Source organism: Eptatretus burgeri, chromosome 10 (genome assembly GCF_056783735.1).
Source record: "Eptatretus burgeri isolate ZD-2024b chromosome 10, Ebu_testis_v1, whole genome shotgun sequence".
Classification (NCBI taxonomy): Eukaryota; Metazoa; Chordata; class Myxini; order Myxiniformes; family Myxinidae; genus Eptatretus; species Eptatretus burgeri.
In genome coordinates this window covers 88835492-88853339 of record NC_140970.1, presented here as the reverse complement: position 1 = coordinate 88853339, position 17848 = coordinate 88835492, and the positions used below count along the sequence as shown (strand labels likewise).

The 17848-nt window shown below is 42.2% G+C and overlaps 1 protein-coding gene across 1 annotated transcript in view; it reads right to left on the bottom strand.

Moving 5' to 3' along the window:
* Positions 1–17848, bottom strand: part of DVL3 (dishevelled segment polarity protein 3) — a 139164-nt gene that overhangs the window by 53570 nt on the left and 67746 nt on the right. Inside the window, exons 3-7 of the mRNA XM_085899267.1 lie at positions 11975–12093; positions 11761–11870; positions 11394–11535; positions 2270–2363; positions 482–551 (exon numbers count right to left, since the gene is read on the bottom strand). Coding sequence (XP_085755393.1) covers positions 482–551; positions 2270–2363; positions 11394–11535; positions 11761–11870; positions 11975–12093 — 535 coding nt within the window. The remainder of the gene's footprint in view (positions 1–481; positions 552–2269; positions 2364–11393; positions 11536–11760; positions 11871–11974; positions 12094–17848) is intronic.

Below are 17848 nucleotides of genomic sequence, written 5' to 3'. Positions count from 1 at the left end.
TGGTAGCTTAAAACCTTGCCCAGATTCTGAAGTACCGACACAAAATTTGGGGCCTCTAGATGCTACAATTCGGCCCTGAAAGAATAACATACAAACGCTCAAATACTTGAAAATATTTATAAGATAGACAGGCAAAATCTATAGGATTGGCAGAACCTTGCTTACGGAGGAGCAAAGAGCACATACCCCACTTGCTTCAAACTGGAAACCGGAAATCTTTATTTCAAAAAGAAAACATTGTCAGGCATTTGATAACTTCATAAATATATGGGGTAATCCAGAAGCATAAGAAGAAGCATAGTTGAGTAGAAATGACGTAACTATGCTACGATATACAAGGCATGCAATATGTCAGTCGGAAAATACATTCGCCACAGAACAACCCAACTTTGTACTTCACATTAGCTTCGATATGGCCTGGCACAAGGCAGCACGGTGTGACACAGCAATTTATGGAATTGTGCAAAGTAGCTCAACGTACCCATGTTAAGCGTTACAGTGATTATGTTGAGGGACATCGTAGAGTCCGTAATGCTGCTGAATGAGGAAGACTAAAGGGGAGAGGAGGGGTCGGAGGGGAGAGGGAAAGGAAGATAGTACATATTATAGTACAAACAGCGAACGTTTTCAATAGCAAGAACACAATATAACAAAATAAGCAGTTTCCACAGACGATTTGGCGAGTTAATTTGCAATAACGGCACACAGACATAAACTCGAGATTCATTCAAATACTGCAACACCAAAGCAAGTTGTCAGTGGGTCATATCGAAATGTGTAATACCAAATTATCATAATCCAAATTAATCGGCAACCCTCACTTATCGACTGGTCACTGTTTTGCTGACATAGTATTTGATACATTTTCTGGAGGATACTTAATGAGAGAGGCATGGGAGACAGCAGATGCGTCGCAAGCACAAGAGGTGGCAGGAGGGGGATGTGGAAACCTCAAAAATGATATTTTGAGGTTAACGAAGGGTGGTTATAACATGGCACACAGTGCCATTTTTCTGTTGGAACAATCTGACATTATATAACATATTACAGTAATTCCTTGCTTAAAAGGGAACCCAAACACATTTTTTTTTCCTTAAACCACTGAAAATCATCACAGTCTAATTTTAAGGGGGAAAAAAAATTTGAATTTTTTTTTGTCAATCACAAAAGTGCCAAAAAAAAGCCCTAGGCCGAGAGAGTCAATTTTCAATCTTCGCCAGTGATGTCACGCCTTGAATCAACCTTGATCCAAACAGCGGCTTTACATAGAGAAACAGTGTATTTTGAGGTCAGATTCTGATCCTGATTCCATCATCATTAGCGACTCCGAAGGTTCTCAGTGGGATTTTGAAGAAACTATTGGAGACAAAATTAGTGATGGAAACGCTTTCGGGGGAAGTATGGAGCCATATTGTTTTGAGCCTTGTGCAAGCAATTCAGACGAAGATGGCGACAATGGAAGTGTTGGTGAAGATGAAAACGCCGGTTGCATGTTCACTGCAGATTTGCAGGTTTTGTTTTTCCGTTCAACTGACGACTTATAAGGGATTTGTTTGAATTGATAAATCAGTTGTATTACTCCAGCAGACTCGGCAATGGACTTCGCCCAGGAACACTCAGACAAAATGGGTGACGAGTGCTTTGTCCCGTCGCAGGCTGACCAGGTGTCTTGTATATTATGGGATTATCCAGTTTCATACTTTTGGGGGACGCCAATTGTGGGTGTTGGTCGTGTCATGTCCATGCTGTGTTGAGAATAATTAAGGATAATCCATGCAAATGCCGATAAAAATCAAAGCAGGTTACAAACGCGTTTCCCCTTTAAGTGCGATGAAAATAAGTCATACACGAATAACCCTGATGGAAAATATGGAAAGGCTGTTGAGTACCTGGATTGAACACCAGAACCAACAAAATGTGGTCTCCATCTCTCTCCCGCTCCCTCTCACACGCAACTCTCACCTTTTACCCCTTTTCTTAATCAAAAATTGTTGTCGCACAATGTGATTTCGCACAACACAGCACTTGTCAGGAACGCATCTATCGCGTTAAGGAAAGAATTTCCAGTTCCATAGAACAACTTTTCATATCGCCAGATACCAAAAATAACAATACGGATCTTGTTCTGCCAAATGATTCAATGAAGACAAAGAGAGAAGATTAATTAAGACAGAGAGAAGATCACCTTAGTTGTTTGATAAGGAGTTTTCTGATGATTAATTATGAGCCCTGATGGAGGGAAAGATGGTTGGGAGTGTAAATAGATTACCCTGTCCAGATGCTGTGGTTGAGGTTTTCGACGGCGACGCCGATGTCGTTTCATGAGACGAGACGTTGTGCTTTGCTCCGTCGAGTAGCTGAATCTACGCAACAGGAATATTCCAACAAGTCGTGGTAGTTTAAAGGGGAAGGAGAACAAAATTCACAATCAATGGCAGTTCAGAAAGAAGAGCAGCATGTGCTTATTGATCAAGTTAATTTTAAAATTATCACTGCCACAAATGAAGGCTTCTTGTGAGCAACAACATTTATATTTATGTTCGTTTATGAAAACGGGGGGAAGGGGGGGGGGTTAAAAACATTTTTTTTTTAAAGGTTAAAAAAAAGTAAAATGATAAGAAAAATCATTATCCAGAGATTCAAATCAATGTTGTGTCTTTGTTCTCTTATTTTGTGCCTTCATTTTGTATGAAGATGTCAAACCAAAAACTGAATAACCATTGGAAGCTGCACAGATGATGAGAAATTTGAAAGCAATTCTGAAAATGACTCATCGTTTAAATGCTACCTGCGACATTGTTTTGTGAAATGCATCAAACCAATAATTGTGAAGTTATTTAAGCCTCCCTCTATAGGATAGGGGGAGGTTTACAGCTGTTGTTGGGTTTGATTCAACAATTAGCACTGCCAATTTTTAAAGGTACTCCAGAGTTTCTTGGACCCCTTGGAGTACTAAACACCATTTAGGTTTTTTTTTTGTTTTCTTACCTCCGGCACCAAAGGTGAAGGAGGTTATATTTTCACCCTGTCTGTCTGTTTGTCTGTGTACAGGATATTTCAAAAGGTTGTGGACGGATTCGGATGAAATTTGGCAGACAGGTTGGGTGTGTGTGACAAGGACGAACTGATGAGATTTTCGTGAAGATCCGGATCCGGGTGCAACTACTAGAATTTTTAAAGTGATTCTTCACCATTGAGAGATGGAGTTAAAATGATATATAGCACGATATCTCAAAAAGTTGTCTCATGCCTGGTGTTGGGCTTAATGGTTCGGGTGATGGGCTTTGGAGCCTCGGGTCCTGAGTTCAAATCTCACTCAGCTGTTGAATTAATACCAGGTGGGGTTAACTTGACCTGTCATCCTTCCGAGTTCGGCAAAATGAGTGCCAGCATGCTGGTATCCTGTGTCGGAGTGGCGACCCATCAAGGATTGTACTCGACAGCCAAGGAGACTGCTACAGCAGCACCAACGCTCTGCACAGAGTATGGTCCCAATGTCAAAAAGTTGTGGACGGGTTCAGACGAAACTTGGTGGACATGTTGGGTGTGTGACCATGATGAATTGATTCAAGTCAGTTTTGGTGGCAGAGAGTGGAGTCGGGAGACGAAGGCGTCGAGTTGGGTTCTGCAGTCGGCTGAGGAAAGTTGTGGCAAGAGGCCAAGGAGCTCGGGTCCGAGGCGAGAAGGACGGCGGTCGGCGACGAGGTCACGGCGGGAGATCGCTCGTCGCGGGACCCCAAGCCAGCCAGCCATTCTCCCTCCCCCAGAGCATCAACAATTCCCCATTTTTCCCCCGCGCTGAGATAGTGCAACAAGGGGGCCTCGTTCCCACCCCACTCCAAACGTCATGCCAACGAAAACCGCGAAGGAGCACGGAGTCGGGGCACAGCCACGCGGACGTCTGCAGCTCATCCGCCAACGCGCCACGAGGACGCGGGTAGGACCCACCCGGTCTCGCGGACCTGACCGCTCCTTCAGGTCCCGTGCACACATTGGCCTACAGGCCTGTCTGCCCCCTTGTCTATGAGGGTGGCTTCTTTTCTTTGCTTTTGAGTAAATGTGTGTGGCGCCGTGTCTTGTAAAGTAGAACTGTATAAGTGTTGCCGTGTGTACGCGTATTCGGTTGCAACTGTGTCGTTTCTTTTGTTTTCCTGATATCGGTGCATTCTGACTGTTTGGCTGTATATGTGTGCTTGCCGTGTGTCGCGTAATAAATGTGCATTGTGTGAACTGTTTTCCCATTTCGCTTCGTCTTTTCTTTATTGACCCTCCATCCTGCTTCACGTAAAAGGGTTCGCAGTGGGCTTAAAACGCCTGATAATTAATCGGAACCGTCGAGGCCGACGATAACACCGCTCGGTTATCCCGATAGCATGGAACGGACCGCTTATGCGGTTCGTGTCTGGAGTCGGCCTGCGGCGAGGTACGATCGCCCGGTCGACCATCCGCGTAGGCACTTAGGTAGATCGAATTCAGCGAGCAACCCTATCCTGCGCGGGTGGGCAATTGGCACGGTCGTGGTGGGGTTAAACCCCCACCCGTGACTAGCTCCCGGCGTTGTTCCGAGAGGGTCACGACAGAATTGTCCGTTCCGGTGGGCAAGGCGGCCGCCATTGGAGTCGAGCCCGCCACGCCGGCGGGCGCGAATTCGCAACAATATTTATTGGGCCTGACATCTTCTGTTGGATCAGGCATTGCACGGCGGAGGTATGCACTCTCACGAGTGCCCTTCCAGTTTCTTCCTGCATTCCCAATTTCTGAAATGTATCAATTTCTGGGTGGTACCTGGAGCTGACTGGTACTTTCTGGATGAAACTTCACATCAACAATGTGAATAGAAAGTATGTGGAGTCGATAGATTTTTTGACCTTCACCTAATCTAAGGTCATGACCCAATTATAGTCATGTTAACATTTTTCACCACAACTCGACTGAGGTTTGTCCAATCGGAATGGAATTGCCAAGATCAAGGTACATTTAATCTTAATTTACATCATACCCCACTGAGTTAAAGGTCTTGAGGTCTTACACCTCATGAAGAAGTATAAAACAACCATTTAGGTTTTCCCCTTTTTTTGTTTTTACCAAAGTCTGAGCTGTATCTCGGATCTGGCTGGGACATTCATAATGAAATTTTGCATCAATAATGGGAATAATAGGATGTGGGTTTGACAACTTTTTGACCTTGACCTAACTTTTAAGGTTGACTAAATTGTACACATTTTAACATTTTTCACCACAACTTGCTGAGTTGTTTGTTTGTCCTATCAGAACAAAAATGCCCTCTCTCGATAGCCTAGGCCCGAGAGAAAAGTGCAGTTACGCTTAATTTTCATTATACCCTCCAGGTTAAAGGTCAAGGTCAAATGGCGGTCTTAAAAAAAAAAATTATATATATATATGTTGTCAACGCTGAATTTTTCCAATGCGGAACTCAAAGACAAACACCACTTGGCCTTCCAAGATGTTCTTGCATCCTAATAATGTACCTGCATTGAAGTTGCACACCTGCTTTTTGTTCCTTGTCCTTGACCTACTATTTTTCAAAGTGTGACTGAATTAACAAAAACCACCTTTTTGATCATAACGAAAAATTTTCCTCCAATTTTCATGATGTTGAGTTTTATGGATAGATTGTAGATGGGACACTTTTTGAAATTTACACTGAATCCCTAAATGTTGAAGGTCATGGTCATATGGTGGTCTGAAAAAAAAATATGGCCATCATTGGATCATGGGCAAAGGGTAAGTCTCAGGCGATCGCCGAGGGTAAGCCTCCCCCGACTGGGGGAGGTTTACCCTTGGTGATCGCTTTGTGATTGTAGATATCTGGTTTACTTTGTGCCCATTTGTACGAGTTTAAAAAAAAAAAAAACAATACCATCCTTTCCAATTCCAAAGACAAACCAATGTCTCATCTACATTAACAACTCTGGAAGAAAAATGACACAACAAACCTGCCGGATCAACCCAGTTTAGTTTGCGACGTACCAGGAGCGCCACGATACGAGTAATTTTAGCATAACCACCTGCACATCTAATTTGCGAAAATAGCGTCGGCAATCAGAATATTCATAAATTATAACCCACGTAATCTTATTCTTCTTCCCAAGACTCCGGGTTCATTGAGCTTTCTCGGGACCTGACGTGTAAGGATTAACTTTTTAATCACCTAGTCTGCAATGTGACAGATTGATCAACAGTTCATTAACATAATGAGGCTTGTGTCAACGTAATTCCTCCAACTTTCCACCAAAATGCTCTTCTATCTCAACCAACAATATTCAATTTGGGCAAAAATATTTGGTTTTAAGCTTATATTTGTCGACAATAAGTTGATAACAAATTACGTTTCTCCTGCCATACATCAGCTTAATTAATGTGTGAATGTCGCATGATGGCACAAACTGATCAAAGTATTTTGCTTTGAGTACGGCAAAAGTTCCATCTTAAATACAATGCAACAAAAAAATGGTATTCCATGCATTTTATAGGATTGTTCATCCCGGCTCGGCAGTTGCGCCAGATTTATAAAGTGTTTCGAAATACAATCTTGGACTTGCTGACGAGGAGCAAAAGGGTTTTTCAAAATGTTAATTTCAGCTTTTTGCCCCAAACCTCTCTCAGAATTATGTTTGTTAGTACTACTCAAGGAATAATGGAAATGGTGTTTAATGTTATGTTTGGCATTGGCTCATGTGTACCCATGCTTGCAGGCAGTCGTGTTTATTACCATCATTTGTTAATTACCAAATATTACCAAATTAATTTGTTCGGACTTTGTCTGTTATCGTTTAACAGAATGTTTGAAACCGGCACATCTGTAATCCCTCAACTCTCGAGCTGCAAAGTTCTTCACTGCTGTGCCATAAAGCCAACAAAATTGGACTTTTAATGAGGAATTGCTTTTTGTCAATGGTGAGAATAAAGATTTGGCTTGCATCCAATTGCTTTGGTGTAATCTATATTTTCAGCACAGGTTAGTTTGGACAAATAAAATCCATGTTACCTACAATTTAAAAACATGTGCTGAAGTTGATAACAACTTATCACAAATCGTTATATCATGAAACATCACAAATTACTGCACTGTTCATATGATGTCAACAAGTAAAAAAAACTTTTTGGAGACAATTTCAAGATCACACATGGAAATTCTCACAAATTGCTATTTAGAAACAACATTTGTTTGTGGGTGCCTGCTACACATGAGGGTGTCATAAGAAGATAATGTAACCTTGCCAGCACAACGAGGGGAGGGGTGGGGTAAACAGCCCATGCTGACGAAAGCCAGTGAGTCAGAAACGTGTCCAAGAATCGATTTACTTAAAAAAAAAAAAGTTGGCTAACTGATACTGTATGTAGGAGTAGCAGCTAAAACACTGCTGTTTGCAGTAAGGTGGTTCTGTGCCTTTCACAGACTGCAATTGGAGGCAAGATGTAGCTACTTTAACTGTAATGTTGTATCCCATTTCCCAGCTGCAAAAAATCCTCCTAAAACTGTGTAATGGATGCTGAAATAGGAAGGCTGTATGGTAGGGTCGCACCCTCTGTTGGTCAGAAACTTTGCAGAAAATTATTTTACACACACACACACACACACACACACACACACACACACACACACACACACACACACACACACACACACACACACACACACACACACACACACACACACACACACACACACACACAGTTATGGGAATGCCTTCTTGGGGTAGCTTTGCATAGTATAGTGATAAGTATTTTCCATATGGCATGTATTAGAATAAGCATGAGATAATTTTGTGATCTGAGATATGCATCGTTTTATGAACAGAAAGACGGTGTCTTCCTTCTCCTCGTGTGTGTCTAAAACCACCATCTCTTAAAAACCTTTTCTTAATGTTCTCCCCTCTGTCATCTTACTTGTTCTGACAGGTCGTCAGGCACAACTCCAGGTGGGAAATGCCACGACCGCCACACCGGCTAGCAGTACATACTGGGTGATAGGTTGGGGAAGGATTGATTGCCCCGCCCATTGACCAATTACGGGCCAATGCCAGCCGAAAAGGGAGGGGTTAGCTGTATCACAGATGCGAGTGGGGGCCAAATCTATAAAATGGTGCGACGCAACGGTGGGTAGCCAAATCCATGCAGAGCTTGCTGTGGAGCTGCAAAAGCGGTTCTTCCACAGCCAAACATTTTCCTACCGCAGCCTACTGCCACCCCTCCCCCGCCCCCCACAGCACGCCGCAACTTTCCCCTGTGTGCCGGCTCCATCTGCACCCCGAACTGTTGCCACCCCTCCCCCACCCCCCACAGCACGCCGCAACTTTCCCCTGTGTGCTGACTCTGTCTGCACCCCGAACTGTTCACGACAAGTTGTCTCCACTTGGACCAAGCTGCAATCTGCTGGGTGCAGTCTACGGTGTTTCTGTCCTGTCATTCTCTTGTCTATCTACTGAGGTGTGTCTGAGGCCTTAAGACTTAGTTAATTCAAGAATCTGTGATTTGGTCATCGACTCTGGGCACATATTTGGTTGGAGTTTAATTAATGGCATTGCTTCTGTTTTGTATCCCCACCCCATGTTGTTCTTTCAATACGCCATTATAAAATCACTTGGTCTCGGGGTGATTTGAGTATCTCTGATCGCTAGTTTAGTTATGCACATCTGTTCAAGGACAGATTGGGTTCAGGCGATTAGCGCCGAGGACAAGACCGTGCCAGCATCTGGCAATTTCACTCGGATCGCAAATTAGTGTGAATGGACGCATGGCACCCAATTGGCTCGGGTGTTCCATTTGAGCAAGGTATTGAGGTAAACAGACCCATAATCATGGTAAACAGGCCCACAGAATTATAAAGGCTTCACCACGCAATGCAAACTCATCAGCACTAAAAGTAGAAAGGCCAGATTAGAATTTACCAAGAAGTAGAGGTGAGCCAGTAGTGTTCTGGAAAAAAGTTTTATGGACAGATGAGACCAAGATAAACCTTTACAAAGCGATGGAAAGGCAAAAGTGTGGAGAAAGGAAGGAACTGCATATGATCCAAAGCATACCACCTCATCCGTGAAGCATGGTGGAGGTAATGTCATGGCTTGCATGGCTGCCTCTGGAACTGGCTCACTCATTTGTATTTATGATGTAACGAATGATGGCAGCAGCAGAATGAATTTGGAAGTGTACAGAAATGTTTTGTGTGCCTATGTACAAGAAAATGCCTCCAAACTCATTGGGCGGTACTTCACCATGTAGAAAAACAATGACCCAAAACACACCGCTAACGCAACCAATGAGTTCATCAGGAGGGAAAAAAAAACTGGAAGGTTTTAGACTGGCCAAGTCAATCTCCTGATATAAACCCAATTGAGCATGTATTTCACTTGCTGAAGAGAAAACTAAAGTCAGAAACCCCCCAAAACAAACAAACTGAAATTGGCTGCAGTAAAGGCTTGCCAAAACATCTCTCAAAGGTAGATACCAAGAGATTAGTGATGCCAATGGGTCACAGGCTTGATGCAATTATTGCATGCAAGGGTGGGATATGCAACTAAATATTAACTATTATACTACTTTAATTTACGTTACGTTAACCTGTTCCAATACTTATGCTCAACTAAAATGGGTGAGGGGGGGGGGGGAATGAACACATACAAAGTGCTATTCTACAGTGGCAAAACATACAGTATATACAGTACATAGAACTAGCAAGAAATAAAAGCTGATCTGTATTTTCACCTCATATTCATCTCTTTTAATCACAAATCCAAATTTCTTGAGTATTTGGCAAAAATAACAAATTTGACTTCACTGTTCCAATACTTATGGAGGGTACTGTATATCCAACTCAAATTTATTCAGTACAAGTTTGTTTTTTTGTTTTTTGCCTTAAAATTATTGATCATAATCGATGAATCCCTGTCGCGCATACGTGCAAATTGTGCTTTGTATCCTTATTTGCAGAAATGAAGGTCATCTTTGGTGCCTTTTTGCAATTTGGGTCTTGAAGCCCACATAATGAAATAGGATATATATATATATATATATATATATATATATATATATATATATATATATATATATATATATATATATGTATATATATGTATATGTATATATATATATGTATATATATGTATATGTATATATATATGTATATATATACATATACATATATATATATATATATATATATATAGAAATATATATACATATACATATATATATATACATATATATACATATACATATATATACATATACATATACATATATATACATATATATACATATACATATACATATATATATATATATATATATATATATATATATATATATATATATATGGATGTGTAAAGTATTATTGCCTCCACCACCTAAGGTGGGCAGAGGTCATGTTTTCACCCCCCTCTATTTCTCTGTGAACAGGATATCTCAAAAGTTGTGGATGAATTCATATGAAATTTGGAGGAGAGGTTTGGTGTGAAGGATGAAATGATAAGATTTTGATGAAGATCCAAATATTGGAATTTTTTTAAGTTGTTCTTCACCATTGAGAGATAGAGCCAACAATGACATTTCTTCTTCTTACGTATGGCAGGTTGGCTGTCGGGTAGCTATCATTTTGTTGGGGCACGACTATGCCGCTGATGCTGTGCTGCATACCAGTGCACGGTACTCATTTTGCCGACCTTAGAAGGATGACAGGCTGAGTCAACCACACCTGGTGTAAATTCAGTGGCCAAAGGGGCTCAAACTCAGGACCCTAAGATCCCAAGCCAGACACCCTAACCACGAAGAAAACGGTATGTAGCATGATATCTCAAAAAAGTTATGGATGGATTCGGACAAAACTTGGTGGACACGTTGGATGTGTGACAAGAATTAATTTCTTCAATTTTGGTGAAGATCCAAATCCAGATCCGAATCCGATAATTGTTTTTTTTAAATGATTCTTCACCATTGAGTGATGAGGCCTAAATCGATACATCGCATAATATTTCAAAAAGTTGTGGAAGAGTTATGACAGAAATTGGCGAATTAGTTGGTTAGGTGACAAGAACAAGCAAATTCGATTTTTGTTCAGGTCTGGATCCAGATCCGGCCTATTGATAGGATACAAAACGTAAACTGTTCAGCTTGGCGGAGGCATGCGCTCGACCAAGTGCCGTTCTAGTTATGTATGAAACAATAGATAAAGTTCAGGAGACAAGCAACTTGATCTTACGTAAAAGTTTCAATCCTGTTGAGTTCCGACCACAGAACTATCCAATTACAGTCAGAGCCATTTGTGTTTGAGTGGCGACATAAGCAAAAGGTATTCAGAAACCAAGCATTCAGACTGTAAAGCATGGCACTGTCAGGTGATTCACTGAAGGGTTAATCAAACAACTGTCAGTTACCGGCTGGTAGAGCCATCATCGTCGGAGTCAAAGAAACTCGTGGAGTCCAATTCGCTGCTCATGAGTGTGGAAGACGAGTCATAGCCTCCAAGAGGTTCACGCTCTCTTCGTTCCCCCTTTGCCTGCCCGTTTACCCTTGGCCCTGTGCGAGTTCAGGCATTCCCCCACCAACTCAGTGCACTTGCCATGTGACAGCCACATGCAAAACATTGGCACCAAACATTTAAACTAAAAAGGGATATGATGAAAACTTCAATAAAATCAGTAACAACTGTACAAACGTCAATTTACCTGAATGATTATCCTTCGTTCAACAACTGTGTCAAAAATGCAGGAATGATCGAAATTATGAGCTCAGCAGAATTACCAGTATCATGACGTTCTTTCCGCCTTGCTCGTTCCCGCCGTGCTGATGCCACAGACTCGGTTTCAGTTGTATCATGATCCAGGTTTTCCCGACTACCACTCGCATTGCCACTGCGGTGGAGGTAAGAGAGAGAGGCATGTAAGAAATGACATTCTTCCAGAGGTATGTTTTCACTCATCTCCAAGAAAAGGCCAAAGATGCAGTCTCAGCTCACTGGAATGATGGTGGACGTGAGTCCCCAATGCCACCTGTACGCTCGGTTGTATGTGGCCGCAAGTCTGACTCAGCACAGTGTGATCCCGAGTCAGAATGAGAGCCCTCTGTTGTTATCAACTGGGCAGAGAAAAAAAAATATCGAAGAGAAGACACCTTGAAAATTGTGGAAAAACCATATACCCTTGATGCAACGAATGTCCAAGAGGCAATCACAAATTCCAAATCATCATGCTTAATTGAACAACATTCACATTTTAAAAATTAGATTCATTGTTATTCATGGGCAACAGGATGAGATGAGCGTTTGCCCAGCTGCCTCTTATGGCAAAGTGAAACTAACTGACAGCTGAACATGGTGCCAACGAAAGGCGATAATGGGATATTACAAGGGTCATCACCATAGCATCAGACTTGCAACCTAAATATCCTTGGGTTCGAGACAGGTGGGTCTCCATGGCAATTATGTTGCTATGGTGTATTGCTCAATGAATACATTACAATGTTAGCTAAAAGGACATCATTCATTGAATAAATCAATCAATCAAGGAAAAACTGATGCACTTGGCATAATGCTAAAACTAATTGTTTGGCCTGTTCGTATTCGCACTGAACCCCTGGGCTCATGACATGGGGGACCCAGAAGGTTCAAATCCCATACGTATTTGCCCAATGTCTACGAATGCTCACGTAATTCAGATATATAAATAAATAAATAAATAAATAAATCACACCGACATCTACCAATGTCTTTGGCCTGCATGTTAAGTATTGTAGAAGCTCCTCCATGAGCCTTAAATGCATGTGTGTGAGAGTGTGTGTGTGTCAGGTAGTATCACAGGTGCGATGAAACCAATTTATAAATGTTTTTAAAAACTACCATGAAAAGGCGAGGTTTTATTCCGGTACTAAAAAAATTCTGGATCATTGATAATTCCAAACCTGTAATCCACAAGCATCTATTAACATCAAACCAAATGTCTATCAACTTGTGATTTCCCCCCACATTATGAGCAAACATTCCACATGAAAAGCTCATAACCACATTGGACAGAGCGGTAGACAAAGCATTTGTCGAGGTAATAAAGTATACATGACAGTCTATCAAAATAAATAAATAAATAGCACACTGGTCTGGAAAGGAAAATCAATATTCATGCGTTTTTTTTCAAAAAACAAACTTCAAAGAAAGTTGTCGATTTCTCCGAAACAAGTTTGTTTACATTTGGCAACAAGGTACTCCATCAGACAGTGGGGATAGCCCTGGGTTCAGATGTGGCCCCTTTCTTTGCAAGTTTGTTCACGCACATGTACGAGTCTGGTCGGGTTCAGAACGTGTGCAGGAATGAACTAACAACTGTGCGGAGGTGTGGAAGCATCTTCAGATTCATTAATGATTTACTGGCAATTAATGATGGTTTTGTGTTTGATCGGGTCGATGGTGATGTTTATCCAAAATAACTCGAATTGGAAAAGGAAGCACACACTTCAGTTTCTTTTTCAGAATTACAAAAATCAATATCAATAAAAATTAATTTCACACCAAACTATTTGATAAACGAGACCAAACTATTTGACCCAAAAGTCCCCGATAACCCAAAAGTCCCGGAGGACCCAAAAGACCCCCCCGAAGACTCAGACCCTGAGGACCAAAAATACCCAGATGACCCAAAAGTCACCGTAGACCCAAAAGACTCATAAGACCCTTAGACCCCTTAGACCTTAACACCATGTAGACCCCTTACACACTTCAGACAGATTAGACACTTGACCATTTTTATATTACAAATTAATTTCAAATAAATATAATATCACCAATATTACAAATAAATTTGTACAAAAGAAATGTATGTATTATGATTGATGTAAATCATGACAACACAGCAAATCTGTGACGTCAATCTCTGCAATGATGTATGGAGAGGCGAGCGTAGCGAGTCAATCCACACTAGTCCATAATAATAAATGTCAGTGTGTGTCAGTCAGTCTGTGTGTGCGTGCATACGTCTCCTTCATAACTCCAAAACCATGAAACCTATCTGCCTGAAACTTTGCATGTATACTACGAGAATGCCAAGGTGATACATGAATGAAAACTGGATATTTGGGTGAATTAAAACCAGCTTTTCGAGGATAATTAACGGCCTTATTTAATTATATCCTTTATAAAAGCACATCCACGGACACCTCGCTCTCCCTCGCTGGGGTCTTAATTCACCATGTTGTTCGGCCTGCTCAACAATGCCTTGAGTTGGAACAGGCCACAATGATCTATTCACGATAAAGCGCTCAAAATGTTGTTTTTTTTCCCCCACTCATATCATCGAATGCCTCATTTACATACCTTCAAATCGCTGTGTACATCACTTTTGTAAGTGCTCTAGTTTTCAAATTAGGAGCTTGGAGCAATTTCATGCATTATTCAATGAGATTTTCCATGATCTATTCTGATGGACAAATGAAAGTGTATAATCGAAATATAACCAATTATATTTAGAAATATATCTATTATTGTATAATAGAAATATAACTTGGACTAAATAACTCGAAATCTGGAATTAAATCTGAAAATGTTAAGAAATTGGAGTTTTTTTTTAACAGTCTTTTTATTGAAGGAAAGCATTAAACTCAACTTTTTCTGCTGTTCAGACGATTATATTGAGTGAAGAAAAGATGAAGGAATGTGCAGAAAGTGGTGTTTCGTTTTTTTACGGGTGGATGCCATTACAAATCAGCTTGCTGTCGCTTGCAAAGCCAGCCGTTCCTTATCAACCATTTAATTGTAGTGCTTGCTCGAGTGCTAAAGCCACTTGCGTCCTACAGTCGATAGCGGTACGGTTCGTGTCCCGATCGGGATGTACAGTTGGCAGTTGCTACAAGATAGAGGCACGTAGACAGCACACACGGATGTGGTACATATGGGTAGATTTGGATCTGGAAAGGGACTCCGTGGGTGTGTGTGCATGCCTGCATGCTTGGTTATGGGCACAATGGTGGCAAAGTTTCATCCGTATCTTATGATGATGATGGGTGGTGGAGGTTTTAACTTGTAACCTCAGCAACGTTCAAGCGATCATGTTTTCCTTTGTCTTCATGACTGTTTCAAAAGAAATTGGTTATTTCATATGAACCGGGTGTGCTTTACAAAGGGGATGCAGTCGTGGCCAAAAATAGTGACACCCTTGCACTTTTTTCAAATAACCCACAGTTTTCTCGAAAAATAAGTTGAAATTGACAAAAGGATTTCGTCTCCACAATACTTTATTTCAGTGTTAATATTACAGAACCTTTGCTTTTGATTCAGAACTTAATATATCCTTTTAAATCAGAAAATAAAATCAGAATATATCCTTTTAAATCAGAAAAGCACACATTCAAGGCACCCAGTGCCAAAGGCAGCATAGCAACCCCAAAACATCATTGAACCTCCTCAATGTTTGACTGTGTGGAAGGTGTTCCTTTCTTTGTAGGCTTAATTTTGTTTTCTGTAAACATAGAATTGATGTGCTTTACCAAAAAGCTCTAATTTGATCTCATCTGTCCACAGAACATTCTCCCAGAAGGATTTTGGCTTGTTCAGGTGAGTTTTGGCAAACTCCAGTCAAGCTTTGTTTTGCCTCTCTCTCAGCAGTGGGGTCCTCCTGGGTCCTCCACCATGGAATCCCCTTTCATTTCATTGAGTTGGCGACGGATGGTGCGAGTTGAAACTGTTGTACCTTGTGTCTCAAGGTCAGCTTGAATCTGTTTGGCAGTTGATCGAGGTGCTTTCTCCACCATTAGAACAATCCTTCACTGCAATCTTCAATCAAGTTTTCTCTTGCGGCCACATCCAGGGAGGCTGGCTTCAGTGCCATGGGCCTTAAACTTCCTGATAACATTGCGTACGGTGGAGACGGGAACATCAAGGTCTCTGGAGATGGACTTGGAGCCTTGAGATTGTCCATGCTTGGCTACAATCTTGTGTCTGACCTCCTCAGACAATTCTCTGGCAGTTGCAAAAAGGTAGAGGTATGTAGACAGCACACACGTACCACATCAGGCTCAAGGAAGAGCGATGACAGAACAAATCAGGACATAACATAACAAAGGGAATAGCAGGAGAAAGACAAAAAATAAAACAGTAGGGCAGAGGGACAAGGTAGACGGAGACGGACAAACAAGGGATGCAGGTAATAAAAAGGATTAAGGGAGAGAGCAAAGGGTGGACAATATGGATACATAAACAAAATTGTTTTTGACCAGTTTTTTATTTTATCAAGGTCTGCTTGCTGCCTGTCTGTCTGTCAGAAGGATGAGAAATGTCACGGCAGAGAGTGGAGTCATGAGCAAAGAGATTAAGAGGATTTTCCGGAGAGTCAGTGAGAACATTATAAAGATTAGGAATGGAATGGCACCAAGAACACCGCATTGGGGTACTCCAGCCTTGACAGGGAGAGGAGATGAAAGGGTTCCATTGAGAGCCAAACATTCTCCACAAGAGTGGAGGAAGTCAATAATCCAAGAGTGGAGTTGGCCTTAGATGCCATAGGCAGAGAGTTGGAGAGAAAGGCAGGATGCCAGATAGTGTCAAAAGCTTGAGATATGTCCAGAGAGACAGCCCTGATCTCATGTCTGACATAGAGTGTCTCCACCATTGTTGGGAGAGTAGAAGCAGCATGTCCAAGGTAGAGTGACCAGGTCTGAATCCATATTGATGATCTGAGATGAGGCTGTTGGAGAAAACAAATGATTTTATGTCTACTGCGATGATGGATTCCATGAACTTGCTGACGATTGGAAGTACAGTAAGCTAATTTGGCTGCAGTTAAGGGGATCTGTTTTTGCACCCTTTTAATGTAATGCTGTGATGTTGGCTGATTTCCAAGCATATGGAAGATGAGCTGTGGTAAATGACAGGGTAAAAAGGGTAGAGAGAGGAAGCGCAACAGCAGCAGAGCAGGTTTTTAAGACATGTGAGCTGATGCCGTCCGGTCCAGTTGCAGAGTCAGTCAAGGGTTGCCCGAAACATTTCTACATTTTCAGATGCAAAAGACAATTCAGGAGCAGATGGGTATGACTGGGAAGTGTGGAGAGAGAGAGAGTTGGGGTCGAGAGAGAGAGAGAGAGAGAGTTGGGGTCGAGAGAGAGAGAGAGAGAGAGTTGGGGTCGAGAGAGAGAGAGAGAGAGAGGTGGGGGCGAGAGAGAGAGAGAGAGAGAGTTGGGGTGGAGAGAGAGAGAGAGAGTTGGGGTCGAGAGAGAGAGAGAGAGAGTTGGGGTCGAGAGAGAGAGAGAGAGAGTTGGGGTCGAGAGAGAGAGAGAGAGAGAGTTGGGGTCGAGAGAGAGAGAGAGAGAGAGAGAGAGAGAGAGAGAGAGTTGGGGTCGAGAGAGAGAGACAGAGTTGGGGTCGAGAGAGAGAGAGAGAGTTGGGGTCGAGAGAGAGAGAGAGAGTTGGGGTCGAGAGAGAGAGAGAGAGATGCGGTCGAGAGACAGAGAGAGAGAGTTGGGGTCGAGAGAGAGAGAGAGAGTTGGGGTCGAGAGAGAGAGAGAGAGAGAGAGAGAGAGACAGAGAGATGGGGGCGAGAGAGAGAGAGAGAGTTGGGGTCGAGAGAGAGAGAGAGAGTTGGGGTCGAGAGAGAGAGAGAGAGTTGGGGTCGAGAGAGAGAGAGAGAGAGTTGGGGTCGAGAGAGAGAGAGAGAGTTGGGGTCGAGAGAGAGAGAGAGAGAGAGAGAGAGAGAGAGAGAGAGAGAGAGTTGGGGTCGAGAGAGAGAGAGAGAGTTGGGGTCGAGAGAGAGAGAGAGAGTTGGGGTCGAGAGAGAGAGAGAGAGTTGGGGTCGAGAGAGAGAGAGAGAGTTGGGGTCGAGAGAGAGAGAGAGAGTTGGGGTCGAGAGAGAGAGAG